This window comes from Ambystoma mexicanum, chromosome 1p, assembly GCF_040938575.1.
Source record: "Ambystoma mexicanum isolate Mex_15411 chromosome 1p, UKY_AmexF1_1, whole genome shotgun sequence".
Classification (NCBI taxonomy): Eukaryota; Metazoa; Chordata; class Amphibia; order Caudata; family Ambystomatidae; genus Ambystoma; species Ambystoma mexicanum.
Window position 1 is genome coordinate 319,412,859 of NC_090921.1, and position 21,019 is coordinate 319,433,877.

Consider the following 21,019-nt stretch of genomic DNA (forward strand, 5'->3'; position numbering starts at 1 on the left):
GGAGAGGGAAAGTGCGGCCAGCTTGTGGCAAGTGCAGGGGTTAGTGCAGACATCAAGTGTCAAAAGTTGTTGGGGACTGTAGGGATACAGAAACAGCCCCCAAGTGCAGTAGTTGCACCGGAGGTAGTGAAGGTGTGCAGCTGGTGGGGGAGGGGACCTGGGCCTGAGATCAGAGGGTAGCCAGGTGACCAGTGCAGTTTCAGTCCGGTGTTCAGCAAGGGAGAGAAAGTAGAAGCAAAAAGGGGAGGTCTTGTGGTGCTTCCTCAACCGGAGATGGTTCTCCTCAAGTTTCAAGGTGGCAGGGAGGCTGTTCCAGAGGGAGGCCCCAGCTGAAGAAAGAGACCGGAATATCAAAGGTGTCGCTGGTTTATTCTTCAGAAATGTGTAAGGTAAATGAAAGGCTTTCTGTTTATATCCAGCGTTCACTCAGAGAAAACGTATAAAGCAGCCAGCTTGGTGCCATCCCCAGCACTGCATTTTATATTGGAGCAAATGAAATCTACCATTCAAATAAAATCTATGAATATGCAAGGGAAGTGTGTGAAAAGGTCAACAGATTTTGGATTGGTATTCTTTATTCTCGATCTGCCGCAAATTGCTTTTCTCAGATTTTTTTTTCTAAAGTTAATGTAGTCAAGAATAGGGAAAGGTTAAAGAAAGTATTACACATTCTATATAGTACAGTGTTTGATGTGGCTGCAAATAAAAATTGATTGATGCTCTTAAATTGTGTGGAACCTTTCCCTTCTCTTAGGGTGTACAAAGCTCTTTTCTCAGTGGAAATAGCACACTTAGCTTGACCCTCTTGTGACTGCTATTTCTTCATGGAAACTCGTGTGCCCACTAACCTTTTCTGTCTTGGGCTTTTATTAACTTGTTTTTGATTAAAAAAAATGTGTTTTTTTTTTTTTTTTTTTTTTTTTTTACAAGAGGGACCGAGGTAACTGTCGCTCCCTATGGTGGCACCATGTTCCTTGCTTGGATATGCTTGCCAGATCACCTTGTACTGCTTTGCATGTATTTTCCAGATATGCGGTTTACACAACATAGCTCTTATTTGTTTTAATCTCTTATGCACTCACTGTGCTCTGTAGTATACTTTTCGTGCCCACCTTGTCGCTCTCCTATGTATTTCTTTATTGTGCCTGCCTGTGCTTCGCTGTGGCCGACACTTTTTTAGAATGATTCCCTTTTGTGTGGGCTACTTTACCTTCTTTATTTCCTAGGGGAATCCTGTGTCCTACCCGAAGCTGGATTTCTCTGTGGCAGACCTACAGGAGCGGTTCCAGCGGCAGCTCGCTCTGGAGAGGGCCAGCACAGTTACCATTGACTCTGTGGAAGCGGTGAAGCCTCTCACTGAGCAGAACTGTAAAGCGGTATGTTTAGTTACTTGTGCCTTCAGTGACATATCTGTGCAAGAACGCAGTTTACCCTCTCCCTGAAAGCGCTGCACTGAAGTACTGTCTGTATTTGGGGGGGGGGGGGGGTAGGGTATGTTTTGGGTTAGACTTAGCTGTTTGTAGAGTTTGCATGCTGGGAAGGGAGTTGATCAATGCTTTTACATTCTACATGATTGGTGGCATTGAGCTTTGTGCACGGTTTCTTCTTAGTTGCTTATGGGCCTAATGCAGAGTAACAGATGCTGAGTGAAGCCACTTGGGGAGTACTTGGAGGTATTTGATTTGGGCTGTATGATGGGCAGCCTCCATTTGACCTGTCATTTGTAGTTTCTGAATTGTTAGAGGTTTTTTGTCTCCTTCTCTGATTCTAAACATTGGGCACAGCACAATGGTATGCCTGAGCCTTGCTAAGCTGCAGAAAGACACAAACGTGCCCAGACAGAGGTAAACGTGTTGGAAATCTGTAACATATCTTCCCTAATTTGAGATAGATTCAGTTCTGCATCCTAGGCATACTGCTATTTGGATAACATTGTTCTCTTTGAGTGGCACAAAACTGTCCCTACCGCCCATTTAAGTAGTTTGGTCATAAATGGGATGATGGAGAGAGTCTGTTAAATATTAAAATAATATATAAATGAACGATAGCTGAGCGAGGTAAGCCCTCACCTCCAATCTTTGTGTTCACCATGCAAGGCTCAGGTTTGACACCTGACAGGACTGACTCAGCCATTCATCCTTCTGCAGTTGATAATTGAGTAACGTGGAATTGGGTAATTAAAAACCTATTATTGTAGAGGTTGGAATGGGACACTATTTGCTATGTATAAACATTGTTATTAGGTAGATTCCATGTGTTTGAGACTTTTTTTCTCCATTTAGCAGGGGGATTGATAGTGGTCTTTGTAGGGCATCTTCAAAGGCTTCCACCTGAACAGAGGTGTTTATGGTGGATGTAGGCTCATAGTATCCCTCTTACAAATTTGAGGCACATGAATAACGTGTGATGCTCCCCAGTCAGTGCCTTTTGTAAGGTCGGTGGGAATATATTTTCTTTTATATTGATTTTATGACAAAGGATGTGCTAAGCCCCTTCAGTTTTTTTCCAGATTGAAATAGTGGGCGCCAAGGTTATTTTGTGTATAGTAGGAATCCATAACCTACATTAGAGATTTGCATGTTTTTATTGCTATGCATTCAAATAAATTAGGCACTGGCTCTTATGGGAGCAGATTTGTTCTATGCTGTTTTTGAGGGTGCTGGAAGGTGTAGGCTGAATATCAATAATGCATTATAAGCTTGAGTTACATTTGGAGTATTCTTAACTAGCTGGCCGATAAAGGAATTAAAATATCCTGCCCGAAAGGTCATGTTGGTTGCTGATCCGGTCTTAATGGTGGGCGAATTAATGCTTTGTCAGATTGGCAGATGGAATATTGGTCATAAGCATGATGTTCAATGCTCTTGTGTTTTCTCTGCAGCGTGAGCTATTGAGGGTTTTACGGGCCCGCTGGCGGAAGTCTCTTCTCCGTGCCCTGCAGGATTCCAAGATTCGCATGGGTGCATTGAGTGACCGGTCACAACGTGTAAACCTATATCCTTTCCTGTGCCTGCTGGAAGATGAGGAGTATGTAGACATTATGATGCAGGTAAACATGTCACCAAGTGCACTTGCATACCTACTTTTTTTCCTGCGTCCACGCCTGATCTATTTATGCCCAGTGATTTCTATCCGCAATGGTCATGATTGATTGGGAAAGGGTCCACCATCGATCTTTCCAATCTGGGAAAGCGTGATATGCCAGCTGCTCATCTTAAAATGTGCACATTTTGTGATTGTGTTGATTAGAATGGCCTTCTCTCCTGTGGAAATGTTGGTTTGTTAATATCATCTAAAAATGTTCTTACATAAGATGAGTTGACTGCTTGATCCAGCACAGCAAAGTGAATCTATAATATTCATTTTCAATATTTCTTTGCAGAGCATTTCTAACCTCCCACCTAGCGGGGACTCTTTGCTGGTTGTCGCCAGGGACTTGGGAACTCAAATCTACAACAAGTACTGTATTTCAAGGAAAGACCGCACCCATGTGGTGAGCAAGATGGATGCCTTGTATGCAGGCTATTCCCAGTTACTGGCTAAGGAAACCAAGGTGAGTCAGTAGCTGGTGGTCACCATCAACTAGAAAAAACCCTTTCCCCTTCAGGGCAAAGTCATCTGATGTCTGGGTGATGGTGAGAGACTGCGTTTGGAAAGTAAAAAAACAGCCATGTTTATCTTTTCCACAGCAATTTGTGAATTCTGCGGTTTTCTTTGTCTGCAGAGTATGAAAATGAGGGATTTGTACTTGACCTTCTCATGGTTTGTGTGTAACATTCATTTCCACCAGGAGCTAGTATAGAAATGTGCGGCCTACAATACTAAACCGAATGTCTTTTGTTTTTTTTGTTGAGCATGGACTAGGCCTACAGAGGCAATTCTGTGCTTTGAAATTTGCAGAGTTCCTTCCCTCTGACTGATGCGCATTCCTGCTAAGAGGTCTTTGTTGTGTAATTTGTTGTATCGTTTTTTATTTTTGCCTAAATGGAAATATAAGTTTAAAATGGAAACCATTTCCAAACTCTGTGGCATTTGTATTTTTCTTCAACCTCAGAATGTTGAAAGGCTGAGTTGTCCTTGCCACTTTTCAATCATATGACTAGTAGGCTATCCACAAATCTATTCAGCATTATACATGGAGCAGATGGATTCCACCAAATCTCATTTACTTGTTGGTGTTTCCCAAGAATCCTTTAAAAGAATTGTGTGGTATAATTTCCTCAGTGTATAATATAATTCTTGTCCATCAGCATATAGTTTTATTGCTGAACCTTATTCGTGAAGATTGCCATCTCTCGTCTGCGTTTCCTATTGTATGTCTATTGTATCCACATCCAGGGTTTGGCAGACCGTAGTCTGCAGGAGGAAAATGAAAATAGTGGGTAAGAGACGGACAAGGTATAGAAAGGAGCATAGGAAGAATTGTAAGGCTATTGAACTGAGGGAGACAGTGAGAGGCGAGATTAAAAAAAATAATTGTAAATGTACCATTTTTGATAAATATTATGTGCTTCTTAATCCTTGGGATGCTGGGATCCAGTAAACGCAAATGGCTTGCCAGAAAGGCCACTTTGTGTGTTTTTTCTTTTTGTGTGCATAAAATACAACCTTTCCAACACCAGTTTTTATGACTGGACACCCCCTGCATGTGTCCCTTTTTCCCCATAGTGACAGATTTTCTCAACTTAATCAGTTGTGTAGAGAGGCAGCTACACACATCTATAGAGCCAACCCACTCCCCTGTGGCATATTGGAAAAACAACAAGAGAACACTGTGCATGACACCTGGTATCATCCCAATACCACATTGAAAGTATGAGAGACGTTATGCACTTAGACAACTGTATTAAAATGATGCGCTAGGCATGAGCTTGCAGACACCACTGGACATAGAAGAACTATATAAGTAAATGTCTGTCTGACGTGAATTGACATCCTGAAGAAAAGGCATGTGGGCGCACTAAACCTGATGTATGAATATCTAGAGAATAAAGATGTGACCAAAGCGACAAAGTAAACATAAATGCAATGATGGAGAAAACCATGTACACTTGGAAGATAAGTAAGAGATGCATTAGATTTCTAAACGCAGAAACGCAAGGTGGACAAGACAATGTAGAAGCTTGCTAAAGTAGGAAATATAACTAGTGTAAAGCATCCATGTTGAGAAAATGGATGTTGGCATTGTATATTAGTAAGTGAGAAACCTTGCGAGGCTGCAGAGCTGATATGTGCTGAAATACAGATTTGTTCAAGAACAAAGGAGATTTGTTTGGCTTGGAATCAAAAATGCCACACCAAAAAGCAACTGTAAGGCATGAAAGGAGTCGAAGAGGATAAGCTACATACGCAGGACATATTTCTCTTAGATTATGTAAAGGAGTGAGTAATTGTGAGCGCCAAGTATTGAGCAATTAAAGATGCAGAAGGCCAGGCCTATTCATAAAGCTCCAGAGAAGATAGCAATGTAACTTTACTCCCTTTTTAAAGTTCTAAGGAAGAGAACAGTCAGCAAGGTCAACTACAGAGAAGCCTTGGCTTAGGGCCGAAACTGATGAGATGGTAGGCTAAATAGCTAAGGAGGGCAGTTGTCTGACGTTGTTCCCTTGCACAGGGTTTCGTTGCTTACGTGTTGCTAACAAGCCGAATTTCCAATGTTGGAGGAGAGTGCCAATTAATCATGAGGGCCTATGTAATCGTGGACTATACATTGTTGCAGAAGCCTATCCGCTGCTGTTCTGCTATAATCAATATTTTATGTAGTTCGTGGTCGGTCAAGGCATGCCTACTAGATAAGGGGCAGCCAATGACGATACTAAGTTATATGAACTTTAGGTATATATATGTTCCCAAACCCTCCGCTCAATAGGTTTGTGCTGTTTACCACGTAGGATGAGGTCGAAGCTGAAATATGTCAAGGTATAAAGCCTTTTGCGTAATTGAAATGCATTGAGTGTGTGAGCTAAAAAAAAAAGCTTTTATTTGGTAATCCCTTTCGGCACTTGGAACACTCCAGGTGCAACTGCACATTTGAAAACATGTTTAGGCTACAGTTGCCCATTAAAATGTTCATTGGGTACATTTGATTGTATTGGAAGAAGAATCAGATTAGCATCAGCGGTGCCTGCATCACAGAAAAATTATTTGCCCAAGATCAAAGCACTTGGTCAAGTAGGAAAACTGAGATTAGGATCCAGATCCCCTTCTTCTTCCAAGTCAGTAACCTGGCACTTCAGTACATATATATCTTGGTTAAGAGACAGTCGGGTTGAGCAGGATGAAGCATGACAGGTGGTTGTTGGCAACAACACTCTAACTGGATTTCCTCCAACAAGATCTTTGAACTGTCAAAATTAGACCACATCTCCCAACAATAACATTACAGAATTACGTGGAACACTAATTACTGAAAAGGAATGGCTAGGAGATTGTGATTAGGAAGGTTGTAGTGGAAGGCAAGGGTAAGGACCACATGAGGCCTTAGGGGGGAACACACGACTGCAGCATAATAGGGACATGGCAATCTTCTTTTCCTCCCCTAGCCAATCCTTTCAAATTAATATAGTACTGCGTACTGGTTTTCTGTTAATTTCCAAGCATCCCAAAGCTAAGGAAACAAGAGTAGGGTGGATGTTTGCCTAATATTATAAGATTATGGTTTAATGGGGTGCTGAGATTATTCTTATTTCACCAAATGCATGGTGGTCTCTAAGGAGACGGAGGGATTTTTTTTTATTTTTTTATTGAATATAGTTGAATTTATATCAACTTTTTCAATTTATACATTTAGAAAATTCTTAAACATAAAAATCCAAATAAAACAGCCAAAAACTTTATCAATGACGGAGGGATTCTGAATCCACCCCTGAAGTGATCCATGAGCATTCGAAGATTGTTTGGAAACAGACTAACCTTAGCGAACCCCTGCACATCTGGACACCCTTCGTGCCCCAAATATTCTTGATTCCTCTCCCTTGCACTCCTAGCCACCAACCACCAAATGTTTAAATATAGCCTGCAGGTAATTGCACATGACTCCCTGACCACATTCGTTTGCTGTACTAACGTGAGCAGACGCAGTCCTGCTAAAAATGTAAAGCAATTGTTTTTTTTTTTTTGATGGGTGAGCCGGTTTGTTTGAATTAGAAAGTGCTTTATTATTATCTAAATCTAGATATCTGGTCAGCGCTGCATGTTTGAATACCCTGCAAGGAGTTGCAGCCAGTCATCCTTCTCTGTGTTAATGGTTTTCAGCCAAATCCCTGAAAAGCTGACAAATATGAGGGACTTCGACCCACCCAGAATATTTGGGTGGTTAGTTTTACACTGGAAGCATGGATTGGTACCCAAATAACCTTGTTTCAAAGTTGACAACTTATCTTGGTCAATTAATTTCCCCTCTTTCTCCTTCGCCCTCCCCCCCTCCTCATTTCTCTTCTGCCTAGGAGTTGTCGTGCGGATCAAAGGTGGACATTATTTGTGCAGGTATGGGGCGAAAATGGAATTTGCTTGTGGTGGGTTAAAGATGAGGTGCTTTTGTGGAGGCTAGGATTGGTTTAGAGTTGTAAGCTGCGTATAGGCTAGTTAGTAGTGTGCAGGATGTTTTGGTTCATGTCATTGAGTGACTAGAGTATGGAGATGTTCATTGAGTCGGGGAGGTGCCCCTATCGAAGACAAAGGGGGCAGGCTCAAAGTTCGGTGGTGGATGTAATGTGGGACATATCTGTGGGGATGTTTAGATGCCTGGAGCATATATTTGCTTGTCTGGCTGTTTATTGCCAATATCAAGGGTTATGCATGTAGAAGGGAGTGAGTGGGAATGGGTTGTGTATTTGAGCATGCGCTTCAGATTAAAGCGCTATATAAATAAAAATAAATACAAAATTCCAAGTCCTAAATCTCTGATTTTGTTTTTGTGGCTAATCCTGCATACGCCCATTCTGCCAAGTCAAATTCTGCTTAATGGTCCTCATTAGTAATCCTCTCTGGCCATTTTTCCTAACCATGACTGATGTTAAGACATAGCCCTGCTCTCTCTTCCCAGAGACAGCCCCAACGTTCCATTAACCGCCCCATACATTACTCTTTTCAATAAATAAAGAAATCAGAAACCCAACACTATATAATGGCATAATGACGGAGTGGAACATTCCCATTTATAGGTGCTTTACAAAGATCGACATAATGTACGAGTTTGTAAGGATCAAATTGGTGGAGCAGCAATGCTCAGTTGACCATTGACTCTGGACAAAACAGACAGCATATGTTTTGCACGATATATGTACAGCCGAACAGTTAGAATTTGTTTGTTTTTTGCTGATATTTTTAGAGTGCTTTTGCCGAAGCGCTGTGCAATATATTACAAAGCATTACAATACTCATGGAACAATGTTGAGGAAAGTAACAAAACGTAAAAGCAAATCATGATGCAGAAGGAATTAACTTTTTTTATTTTGTTTTTTTGTAACGTGCTTAATACCCGACTTTGGTTTCTAAGCACGGATCCGGGATTCGAACCTTTGCTGCTCTGCATGGGCTTGCTTCCATAAGCAGCACATTGCCCCTGTGCTATCCTCTGTTCACAGTGAAGTGAGAGGAACCGGCCTTCAAGGTGAGAATGGAATCTATGAAGAGAAGACACACCGCAAAACGATAGCAGGAGTTCGAGTGTTTAGGCACAAGGATAACAAAATTGCAGGAGAGTTTTTGGGTTCATGGAGAATTGGTGATAGAAAGGAGGTGTAGCGACGTGAGAAGAAAACATGAAGGAAAGTAAGGGGAATTAAGAGAAGAATGACTGGTGAGATGTTGGAGACATTTATGGTCTATGTAGAGAAAGTGACAAAACAAGAGTCTAATAGTAGAAGGGGGCTCGTGAGGAGAGAAGTGATAGACAAATGAGGGGGAAGAGAGAAACGAAGATGGACAGCTGAATTAAATGAAATACACAGTGTGGAGGAGACAGATGAGATGATGGCAGTCTGAGTAAAAGAGCACAACAGTATTCAAGACAGACATAATATAAGGGAGAAGGTTTGTAGCACGAAAGGAGAGAAAACGGCGGGTCTTCTGAATATTAGAGATTAGAACAGCAAGTCCAAGCCAGTGTGGAAATGTGAAGAGGTAAAAAAAAAAAAGGCTGCGCTTCTGAGTGGAATCCAAGGAGGGAAGATAGCCTTCCGAACTAAGGCAGTAAAGAGGAGGCAGCAGAGAATACAACTTTGATTTTGGCTGGGATGAGCTAAAGAGAGTGGGAGTGCATCCAAAAATTAACAGCAGAGACAGTTTGAGGTGGTAGTGTGTGTGGTGAGTATCGGTAGAAGGAGAATGGGAGAAAGATCGGAGTGTCATTATCCTATAAATGGCAGGAAAGATTGCAGGGAGTAATATGAGCAGAAAAGAGGAATGGTATAGAGGGAGAACATATGGGGGGGGATAACAGTACCATGGGAAACTCTGTATCCAAAAGGAAGGGGAGATGAGATATTGCCAGATTAGGAAATTGGATAAGGTATGCCCGGGAGATGAGGGCAAGAAAAACCAAGTGAAGTGAGTGTAGGAAGAATAGAAATATCTGCCGTGTTGATTTGTAAATAACTTGTAGTTGTGTGGTGTATGTACTGTAACTAAGACCATTAGATCAATGATGAGGGCTGACATCGTAGGTTAGGGCGGAATCCAATTCCAAGGAGAGGATATAGTTTAAGAGCTGATGTGAAAGTACGGCCAGAAGACTTGTTTTTGATTTGAGGTGAGAACGAGTTCCAGTAAAGAGTGGACAGGAGAGAAAATGAGCTGGAGGAATCAAAGCTGTACTGGAGGACAGTCCGATAGGGATATGAACTGAATTGAAGAATACAAAGTGGGGCGTAACAGGTGACTGAGTTAACCAGATTAGGTTGGGGATAGTACTTGGATTGATTTAAGGAAGCGTAGACCGAGTTTGAAGAGGAATCAGTGTTGCAATCAAAGCTGGTTGGCCTTTATTTTAGTGTATGTGGATGTAGAGCAGTGGGGACGGCATACAGAGTCCAAATTAGACCAAAAAGTAGCGAGGGAGGCCCAAGAAAAAGCTGGACCTTAGTTTACTGACCTCAAGGGTGGAAATGAGTTGCAGCATAGTGCGAGTTGTGAAGGGGGCAGATTTTCCTGATGTTTAATAGCTTATGTCTAGCAGCAATTTTAGTAGAGATGATACATTGGTGGAGATTATGATTACTGTTGAAAAGGCAGCAAGGGTATTGAGTCTTGGGTGACTAGTATGAGAAGGTTAGGGGTGGCCGATCAACAAGGAGCGAAGGATGGGGTAAAGCATGGAGTGCCATGAAGACTTCTTTCTTTGAGGAGTTGAGCTTGCGAGTTGAGAGGAGTTGGTGGGGCATACAGATGTTAATAAAGCCCTTCTCCATTTACCGCTGTTAAGAGTTATCATTATTCCAGTTGGAAAAGGAGATGTCTTGGTTATCAATGTAAACAATGGTAAGGGAACTAAAAGGAGATTATGAGCTTACCCTTTGGAGGACAAATGTTGGCGGCAGTCTTCACCATCATGGACCGAAACCTTCATTTTCGGAATTCAAGGATGGGTTAACGATACCCTTTCTCACCTACAACACTACATGGGAGGTTCCATCCATGTCCTCTGTTCCACTGCCTCCCCTCACCTTCTCACACAATTTTACATTCCTAACTATAAATTCCCCCCCAAATTTGCTAATGTTAACAAACTGCATTTTTGCGAACAAATGCTTGAAAACTAAATGTAACCAATGTGGGCTCGCCCATAGGATGCTCTAGGGTGGCACCCCCTCTTCGTAACGCCCCCCGGGCCACCTGAAAGAAAAACAGGCCAAAATAAAAAAATGCATTTGCTTTATGGACCGATTGATTTTTAACTCCCTCCATAATTCCATAATGCATATGTAGTATTTGCATATGTAAATCTAAAAACATTTACGTTATTTGCAAATCCAGAGGCTGGTGTCCCTTAAGCACTACTCAGCACTTTACAGAGGTGAAAGCTGACAAAGAAAACTCATGTGAACCTCATGGTGGCAACAGTAAAGACCGACACAAGTGATCACAATTCAAGGGTGATTATTAAACTGTATAATGGTTGAGAAAGACACCTATTGTAAACCTATGGCAGGAAGCTATGACCATCAAATAATAAGGCAGTCCTAGTGGCGTCTTGTAAAAATAAAAAAAGGGCCTATACTATAAAAAAAAACTATTGGCAATCCTTACAACTAAGTTACAAAATAGTGTGGGATAATATTCACAAGAAAAGACATAAGTGTTCACCAAATAAGTCAGGATGGTATGGTTGGGGTCTCCCTGCCTCACGTTTTTAGCACGAGACGAGGCCGGACCTTTCAGCACAGCAGACACCTGGGCCTCGTCAGAGGTTAGTTCCTTCAAACGATGCCAGGACCTTCTGCAGCCAAGTCTCTTTCCTGTAAAGTCTCTTCCCTTAGAAGATCTGCTGGACCATAAAGAGTAAACAAATAAAAGTTCCTTTATTAATCTTCCACGTTGGCCGATTGCTCTTCACTCCTTGATACCCCCTCAGCCGGGCTCTGATCCTTCTTGCAAAGTTAGCCTCCCTCAGTCGGGTTCACTACGGCCTTTCATGCAAAACTAACCTTCAAAGTCTCAATGTCTTTGCAGGCATCCCTCAGTCTGGTTCACATTTGCCCATATCAAAGTCTTCTATCAATGGGGCTGGGGTTAAGTTCACCTTCAACCACCGACCCTTCACCCACAGTCCACAGTCCACCGCTTTACAATCTTAGCCTTCAGTATCGTCATTTGGCACCTCATCAGAAAGCGGGGGTTCCCTTCCCCTAGCTTTTTAATGGCATCCCACTGTCTGGTTCACACTTACCAATTTCACAGTTCACTCAGTTTTCCTCAATGTGTCAAAGACTTTAGAGTGTACGAGGGGTTTTGCTCAACCCCCGTAGGACCATTTCGACACTTCACGCCGGCCTCTCTTAAGGCCTCTTGGTTCTCATAGTTTCAACCTAAACAACATTAAAAAAAAGGCGCCAGTCAGAGTTCTTCGAATGAGTGCCCCCGCGGTGCCGGACCACTCTGCTTCTGGACCTTTTACTATTGTTTCTTTAAAGTAAAATGTACACAAGTTCTTTGTTCAACAACGTTGCTGCCTGCAACCTTGGGCCCAGCACAGTTCGATCTACTAGCACCGGCTGTGCTGAACAGTTGGCGCTTCTTGTCTCGTGAGTCAATGACGACACCACAGTAGCAAGGGCTTCTCCCCGCATTGGCTATCAGCACGGGAGGGCCCTGTGTGCCTTTGACACCTGTCACACCACACGCCAGCTGGACTTCCCGGTCTTATTATTTCCCTTTTCGGAGGCTTTGTGGGTCTGAGTTGAAAAGTGCAATGGCAGTTCCTTCCAGGTCTTGCAGCATTTCTCCTTGGTTTGAACTGCTAGTCCGGAATGGCTGTTTTCTTGTGCGTTCGGCCTTGCCCAAAGTGTGCTCTCGTGCTCCAACTTTTATCCCTGTGGGGGATGGAAAGGACTGTCGGGTGTTGCGGAGTTATTGTCAATTGCCTGACCCTGGTGTTAGTCCGTTGTCTTTCACAGTGTAAGAAAGTGTTTGTGTCGGAAAAGGGGGGCGGGGGGAGGGGTTAGAGCTTCTGAATATCCTACAGGGGAAGGTGTTACAAGGAAGGGGGTACAAGGTCTCGCCCGTCAGTGTCCCACTTCCACTCCCCGAAGACCACCCATGCCGGTCTACCCCCAGGAACTGGATCCAATAGCGATGGCCATGTCCTGGCCACCTGGATTTCAGATCTCCGTGAACTAACGGGTGAGACGCCTTCAAGTTTCTCACATATGCCTTCACTCATGTAAAGCTCTGTCAAAGGAATATTAGGAACAATTGGTGGTGTCGCACTCCTCAAAATGCTCTGGCGGTGCTATAAAATCTGGCGCATGAAGCTTCCGTAAGGTCTCTTCACCCTTTTTCTGCATGTCAGTCTCGTGCCGAGGGCGAGGTCAGAATAAGGACAGTTTTCTGCCATATGAAAGAGTAGGCTGGGGTTAAGGACCTCTCCAGACCCTCTTCTTCCAATGTGATGGCATTTGGAGGATCAGGGAGTAAGCCTAGGTCGACGAGAAAGGGTCACTGCTGGCTCGGTACGTTTTTAAAATAAAAAAGGAAATGTTGTGTATGTGTGTGTTATGTGTATTTGAGTAACTGTGTGTGAGAGAGTGATTTTGTTAAAGTATGTGAGGGAAAGTAAATGGATGCGTGACTGATTGTGTACATGTGTATATGAATGAGTGCATCTGTGTAATTGACGTGTTCTGGTGGGTGCTGCGATATTGAGAGATGTTTTATGAGTGTGTGACTGCTTGCATGCATGTGTATTTGAATTTATCGATTAATAACACAAACTTAGTTCCATAACACTTAGCAAGTTCATCCATGAGATAGATTGGGGCTTAATGCCCTAAAGATATACTTTTCTGGTAGGTTTATTATTCTTGCCAGGCTAGATTTCCAATCTGAATGGTGCAGATCCTTACCATTGGTGGATCTGGGTGCGCTTTCAGGCAAAATCTTCGATAAAAAGAGGACTCCTGCAGCCGTTTGATAGATCATTAGATCCAAGATCCCTACAAAGAAGTGCAGACTGTTGAAGATCTGAGGCCGTCCATCGCAGCTGACCAGCATTGCCTCCAGCCAAGTACCTGTAATGCCCTGCGCTTCACTTCTGATCTACAGAAGACCATAACCAGTGCTTCGACCCCTGGACTGATGGGAACAGCCTGTCCGACCCCTGCCCTTGAATGCGTTCCTGCTGAGCCTTCAGAAGTGTCCGTGAACCACACAGTGGACTGGCCAGCTCTCTCCTGGGCTTCCTCAGTGCACTGGTCGCCATTCCGAGGTCATCCTTGTAACTTGGTGAATATTCAACTTGTGCAACAAGACACCTGCTCCTGTATTTTCACCCTTCCTGACTGAAGCAAAGTGTTGTAGGGCTTGTTCGTTTGTTCGCTCTACAAAGATCACCTGTTACTGCTTGACAGTGGTGACTCCAACTGCAACCAGTCTGGGTCTGGGACATCTCCTAAGGTCCCTTGATCTGTGGAGGTCTGCATCTCCACAACGGTCTCGCAAGAGCCAGAAACCACGTACTTGCTGGACCCAGACCCAATGTCGAAATTGACCACTGCACCCACAGCCCCTGGACCTCCCTCAACTGGACACAGCCTTGAAGTGATTCCAGTGGATTCAGTAACTTCTGAAGGGGGTTCTGGAGAAAATCAGAGTATGAGCTTGCAGAGCTATTCCTACAATCTGTGCGCCAAATTGTTGTATTGCCATAATGTCCAAACCCGATCGCTTCCATGCCTGACAAGATCAGTGGTGTTCTGGTCAAGGATTTCTTTCCCTCCTCCCACCACATCCCAGGCTTCCCTGGAGTGATGGGTTTGGAGGATAAACTTATAACAACTTTACTGACCTTTTTAGTACATTTATGGAACATTTTCTCATAACCGTTGACTTTGGCAACTCTTGTCCGTGAATCACATTGTAAACCCTCCTGCAAAGAACATATTGTGGAATCTGGTGACTTTTTGGTAGTAGGGGCCAATTCCGAGCAGGGTTAAAATTATTAAGAACTAGGAACCTTTTCTTAGAAAGTAGGTACGACACCCACAGATAACTGACCTGTTTCTGCATTGCTTTTTTCTCAATTTCTCACTTGCTTTACCACACACACTTTTCTAAAGTATTACTCTTAATATTGCTAACTATGCATAACTGTCTCTAAAGGTAAAGTGCTGGTGTTCCGTTAGCAGAACCCTAAATAGTGAATGTACGTATGCATATATTAGTTGTGTGACAATACTTACCGAGGGTTTGCATTGCTTAGTGTATTCAAAGGCCTAATAAAAAATTGTATATTTCTGTAAATGTTCTGTCTAATTTGAATAAATGGAGTGTTCTGTGTGTCTGTCATTTAAGACCACTCTCGCGTCCTCCTGATTCAAAGCCTTACTGCTCTGCTAGTCTACAATGATTGGGTTTGGCAAGACATCAGTGACTTCCCAGTTCACCGTAATTCCTCAGAGAATCCACCCCCAGATTTGATTCTGAAAATCACACAGGAAACCACGGTGATGGAATGAGTAGTAGCAGGGGCTCCAGGAAAAGAAGTTATGTGGATCAGAGCAGCGACCAGGAACAAATAAAACTGGTTGCGGCATAGGGATTGCGAGAGAAGGCAAGGCAGCAGGAATGAAACCGGACCTAGAGTGCCAGCGCTTGCCACTGGCATGCTGGAGTAGACCAGCTTCCAGACTGGGACCAGAGGACGTCCGAAGAGCGGAGGCAAGGTAGGGGAGGTGCCAAATGACGATACTGAAGGCTAAGATTGTAAAGCGGTGGACTGTGGACTGTGGGTGAAGGGTCGGTGGTTGAAGGTGAACTTAACCCCAGCCCCATTGATAGAAGACTTTGTGAGGTTGTCAGGGGTGATGTGCATCTTGGAAGAAGGGAGGCTGCCTTTTTAATGAGCAGAAGTCAACGTGAAATGGGCACCCTGTGATGGGGAAACATCAGTGAATGTGTTTATTGTACAGCGGTGTGATCATGGGCGTCATCAGAGGATAGGATCCTGCTGTAATGCATACATCTGTTCGATGGTCCAAGACGCATATAGATAAGGAGAATGGTGAGGCCATGACCGCTAAGCATTGCATAGGAATGGTCTTTAAGCAGTGGGAATGAAACTTGGATGGAGGAAATGTGAAGAGCAGTTGTCCCTGTTGATCATGTGTCCAATCCCTTCCACTCCTCTCTCTCAGGACAGTGAGAGTAAAAGAAGGTAGCAGCGTCAGTATGAAGGGTGGTACCTACTCCACCGCTCCTCATACACCTACAGGCCTATCCCTACTACCACCTCTCAGTCAATAGTGCCCCCTAAGTGTCTGGCTACTATTGGCCACTGCACCTGTGAAAGTATGTTTTGAAATCAATTCCTATTTATAAAAGGAGAAACCTCATTGAACTGCCTAAAATTGGTTGTGCTTGCTTGACCAGTGACCTTGTGAGTTTTCTCAAAATAGGGAAAAATGTAATATTGATCCATAGTTTGATTGCCAGCCTAATCCCCTTGGCGTGTGATATCATAATGCTCACTTTACGTTGTGTGCTGATATTTCCATCCGCTTTCAATTTGTTAGACAATTCCATCCATCTTGGGTGTATTCAATATCATTACAATCTTTCTATTCTTAAGTGTGGATTTCATTCCTATCCCTTTTCTGTGTGTGATATAATTGTTCCCCTTCCTTAGTGTGAATCTATTGTTGAGCAGACCATCTCTATGCTTCGAACTCCAAGTGGTCCTGACGTTGACTGACTGCAGCATGTTATTCTGACACCCAGCTATTTGAAAGTTTTGGGGCGTCGAAAAAAAGGGAAAATAGTCATTTAGCCTTGGCGCTGCAACCCATTTCAGCTTCTATAAGACTAGTAGTTTTCTTTAGGTTTTATATTTTTCACTGAATTATTGCAATTCCATGTATTCGCAGAGACCATAAGGGTGCATTATATACGCCAAGATGTCTTGGTTGAGGCAGATGATGATATCCATTGGAGGCCAGGGTGGGGGGCTAGGTGGGAGGGGTTCGCCGTCCAGAGGAACCACGTAATTATCCAAGCCAACTATATCCAATTCCCATATAGAGGACCAATATTTGTATGTCTTTGTTAGGGAAATGACCACACAATCGATACCATCTTACCTAAAGTTAGAAAGAGTTTGAGGGGATTGGGTCCTCCGACGTATTCCATATCTATGACGGGTAATCACCACAGCTGTGCTGCTTCGGAAAATGTTCTGCGTCTTGCGTCGATGACATTGATACGCTGTCCTCGAAGGCCTCCGTCGAGCCTACGTCACTGGATGTTAAAAGTAGGACGTACAACGCCCATAGCCACAGTTCTGTTTTTTCCGCTAATGTGTTTGCTTCAGAGATCTCGGCGCGCCTCGGTTCTTCTGAGTTGTTCTATTGGTACTTCGAACCAGTTTGTTTGTGAAGATTTCCATGACGTCTTTGTCTTCTTCTACCCCGCGTGTTTTCTTCTACCCCGCGGCCGGGTTGCAAGAAGTGTCGGGACTGCGGTTCCAAGATGTCGCTGACGGACCCGCACAACGCCTGCCTCTGGTGCCTCGGTGAGGACCACGCCACGGACAATTGTGACGATTGACAGGCATTAACTTCTAAGGCCTTGCGGGACCGTAAGAAGAAGCTTTCTGTCGGTAAGGTGTCCAAGCCCCAGAAGTCGAAAATCCACTGGGCTTTCGAGTGACGATTCGAGGGGGGACTCTCCGCATGGTCGGTGCAAGTCCAGGGGGTCTCGGTCCCGGAGCGGGTCCTGCCATTCTTCTGCCTCTTTGAGGAACTCACGGAAGCAGAGTCATCGGTCGCCTTCCCCGTCCTTGTCCGAGGACTCCGCCCGCCTGCGGGTTGCTTGTCCCACCAAGCATTCCACTCCTGCGGAATGGGATTGATTCCGTAATGAGATGATGGCGATTTTTTTAGTCGCAGGGCTCCGTTCCGTCCGCGCCTTCGAAAGACGCCAGCAGGGAACGTGCTAGAGACACTGTTTGCACGCCTTCGGGCTCGAACGGTCGCCACGATCACCAGGAACCTTCGAGGTCCTGGTCGGACAAGGTGGATCGATCTAGACATGCCCGCTCCAGGTCCCGGTCTTCGAAGCCATAGAGAACGTCAGAGCCTGTGAGGTCTTCGATGAAGACGTCAACGCCTTTGACGCCGAGACCGTCTAAGGACTCTCTCGAGGCTCTGCCTCCGAGGAAGCCATCGGCACTGAGGCCGTCTAAGGACATGCTTGGAGCCCCGCCCTAGAGGCCTGTGTGGAAGCCATCAGCACCACGCTCCACGCCGATTCCGTTGACGCCTTTCGAGGAGGATTTTTCAGAGGTGCCCCGGAGACTGGTGGGAACTCCGAGAAAGGCCCTGCAGAAGTCAGTAAGGCCTGTATTCGAGCCTTTTTCTGTGTCTTCATCCAGGGATTTGTTCCAGCCTCTGGATTACATCTCTGAGGTGGATGAAGGGTCTGATGAAGGTATGGTTCCTGAAGAGGTTCCTGACGAACTCATGTCTGGTCATAGCCAGATAGAAGACCTGCGTCAGTCCTTACACGACGCCAGTGGTCTGGGCACCTGTCCGGAGGTTGAGTTCGGTAGGCCTGAGCCTGGTACGCAAGCAGAGTCCTCATACCGGCGCCTTATGTCGAGGGTGACAGAATACTTGGGGTGGTCTGCGCCACCAGTGGATTTTCTGCAGGATGACCTGACTGATATCCTTGACTAAGGTCCCCCAACTGACCCGGTACTGCCATTCCATATGGCCTTGCAAAGAAGGGTGGCAGAGGCTTGGACTGCTCCGCAGAGTCTCCCAGCAGTGAGCAAGTCTTTGCTGAAAAAATACCGTCCAACCAGTAGCGACCCCAGCTACTTGACTACCCACCCCACTCCGGAGAGTTTGGTGGTGCAGGTGGCTACGGCCCCGGCAAAAATGGGCATTGTACCCTACCATCCCTCCTGATGGGGACGACAAACGTTTTGATGGCTAGGCAAAGAAAGTGTGTTCTTCATGGGAATGGCTTTACAGGCAGCCAACTCCGTGTGTTCCTTAGCACGTTTCACTCATACTCTGTGGAATTGGGTCTCTTTGGCGGCTGAACACATTCCCAAAGGGGAGGAACGCGATGGCTTTCTTGCTCTTGTTCAGGGTGGCAAGGATGCCATGTGTGAATCCGTTCAGTCGGGTCTGGACATGGCAGATTGCGTCAGCCAGTCCATGGCAGCGAGCACCCTAATACGCAAACTTGCATGGTTGCGGAAGTCGGGGTTTGGCTCTGATGTCCAAGCCCGGCTTCTCAACATTCCCTTTGATGGTGAGCATCTTTTTGGCAGCAAGGCTGACGAGAGCCTTGAGAGGTTGCAGACCTCCAAAGCTGCAGCAAAGTCGTTGAGCGCTGCAGTTCGCCAACCTTCGCCTTTTCGTCCTAGGGGACAGCAATGGGAGGGGAGGCTTCTTTCGATATTACTCATCCTTTGGTAGATTGAGAGGAGCTGAAAGTCAAAGGGGCCACCGTAGGAATACCAGAGGTGGAAAACAAGGTGCTCGAGGTGCCAAGGCCGCTCGGGACGTTGCCTCTTTACCCTCGGGCAATGACAAAGCCCCTTCAGCTCAGTCATGAGGCCATTTCCCATGGTTCGCCGGTTGGGGGAAGGCTGGCGCAGCATCTTGTTGAATGGCGTGCCATTACTTCAGATGTGTGGGTTCTGGTGATCATAGCCCACGGCTACTGTCTTCCTTTTCCGGCAGAGGCCGCTCATGACAATCCACCAGGGAATCTCTCTTTGAGGAGTCCGGATCCGCTCCTTTCGCAGGAAATAACATCCCTGCTGGAGTAAGGTGCCATAGAACTGGTGCCTGTAGCGAAGAGGAACAAGGGATGGCATTACCCTTATTCTTTGATTTTGAGGAAAGACTGAGGATTGAGACCCATCATGGACTTGCGTGGTTTGAACAAGCTCCTCAGGAAGGACAAGTTCAAGATGGTTACTCTCTCAAGTCCTCCAGGCCCTTCAACTTCAGGACTGGTTGGTGTCTCTCGTCCTCAAGGACGCTTACTTTCATGTGCAGATCCATCCCAAGCACAAGTACCACCTGAGGTTCGCACTTTCAGTTTCGAGTCCTGCCGCTCGGATTGAACTCCGCCCGAGGGTTTTCACCAAGGTCATGGTGGTGGTGGCAGCATATCTCAGGAAAGGGGGGATTCACGTCTACCCCTACCTGGACGATTGGTTGATCACTGCGCGCTCTCCCGAGCAAGTCCTGGATATGTCAGCCACCTGCCACTCCCTTCACAAGCTGGGCTTCTCCCTCAACTTAAAGAAGTCCCACTTGACACCAACGCAGCGGCTCCAGTACATCGGAGCAGTGCTCGACACGTCCCTGGGGCAGTGTTTCCCTCCCAAGGTGAGGGCTCATCACATTCAGCAGATGGTGCACAAGTTTCAACATGCCCAGAGTCTCCCGGTGTTCGAGTTCTTGAGGTTGCTCGGCCTCATGGTATCCTGCATTCTTCTGGTGCCGGAGGCCCAGTTGCGGATGAGATCTCTGCAATGGGCTCTCAAGATGCAGTGGTCAGTCCTCCGACAGGATGTCGGACCCTGTTCAGGTGCTGCCCTCAGTCACCCAGGATCGTCTGTGGTGGGCTGTCGAAGGCAATCTGATGAGGGGGGCTCCATTTTGGCTATCCTGACCGGAGGTGACAATCGTGACGGACGCATCCCTCACGGGATGGGGAGCTCATGCCAATGAGTTGACAGTCAGCGGTCGTTGATTTCGGTGGGAGTCTAGGCTCCATATCAATATCAATTTGTTGGAGCTGAGGGCTGTCGGGCTTGCCCTGAAAGCTTTTCTGCCGTCTGTGCGAGAATGTCCTGATTCTGACAGACAACACAGTGGCCATTCACTACCTCAACAAAAGGGGGGGGGGCAGGGTCACTTCCTCTGTGCAGGGAGGCGATGCAGCTCTGGTTCTGGGCCATCCAGCAGGAAATTTCAATCTCGGCAGTTCATCTGGTCGGAGACTAAAACGAGACTGCGGACGCTCTGAGTAGGCAGATGGCGATCTCTCACGAGTGGGAGCTGGCTCAGGAGATTCTCCTGGATATCTTCGCCCTTTGGGGGACCCCACAAGTGGATCTCTTCGCCTCCAGTGTCAACCGGAAGTGCGAAAGGGTCTGCTCGTGGGAATTTCCTCCAAGAGGAGCCTTAGGGGACGCGTTCGTGGTGGAGTGGCCCTTCCCACTGCTGTACGCGTTTCCTCCAGTCCCCGTCATCACGCAAGTGCTGCGGAGGTTACGGAGGTTCGGTTCCCGGATCATCTTCATTGCTCCGGCATGGGCCCGGAGAGCGTGGTACCC

At 45.7% G+C, this 21,019-nt stretch overlaps 1 protein-coding gene across 5 annotated transcripts in view; it reads left to right on the forward strand.

The window, feature by feature from the left end:
- POLRMT (RNA polymerase mitochondrial) overlaps positions 1-21,019 on the forward strand; it is an 886,091-nt gene that overhangs the window by 209,567 nt on the left and 655,505 nt on the right. For all 5 annotated transcript variants that reach the window (XR_011303298.1, XM_069647859.1, XM_069647870.1 and 2 more), the window contains 3 exons: positions 1,227-1,376; positions 2,882-3,049; positions 3,383-3,553. Coding sequence is in view for 4 of the 5 variants with exons in the window: in XM_069647859.1 (XP_069503960.1) it covers positions 1,227-1,376; positions 2,882-3,049; positions 3,383-3,553 (489 nt within the window). In the remaining variant the exon portion in view is untranslated. The remainder of the gene's footprint in view (positions 1-1,226; positions 1,377-2,881; positions 3,050-3,382; positions 3,554-21,019) is intronic.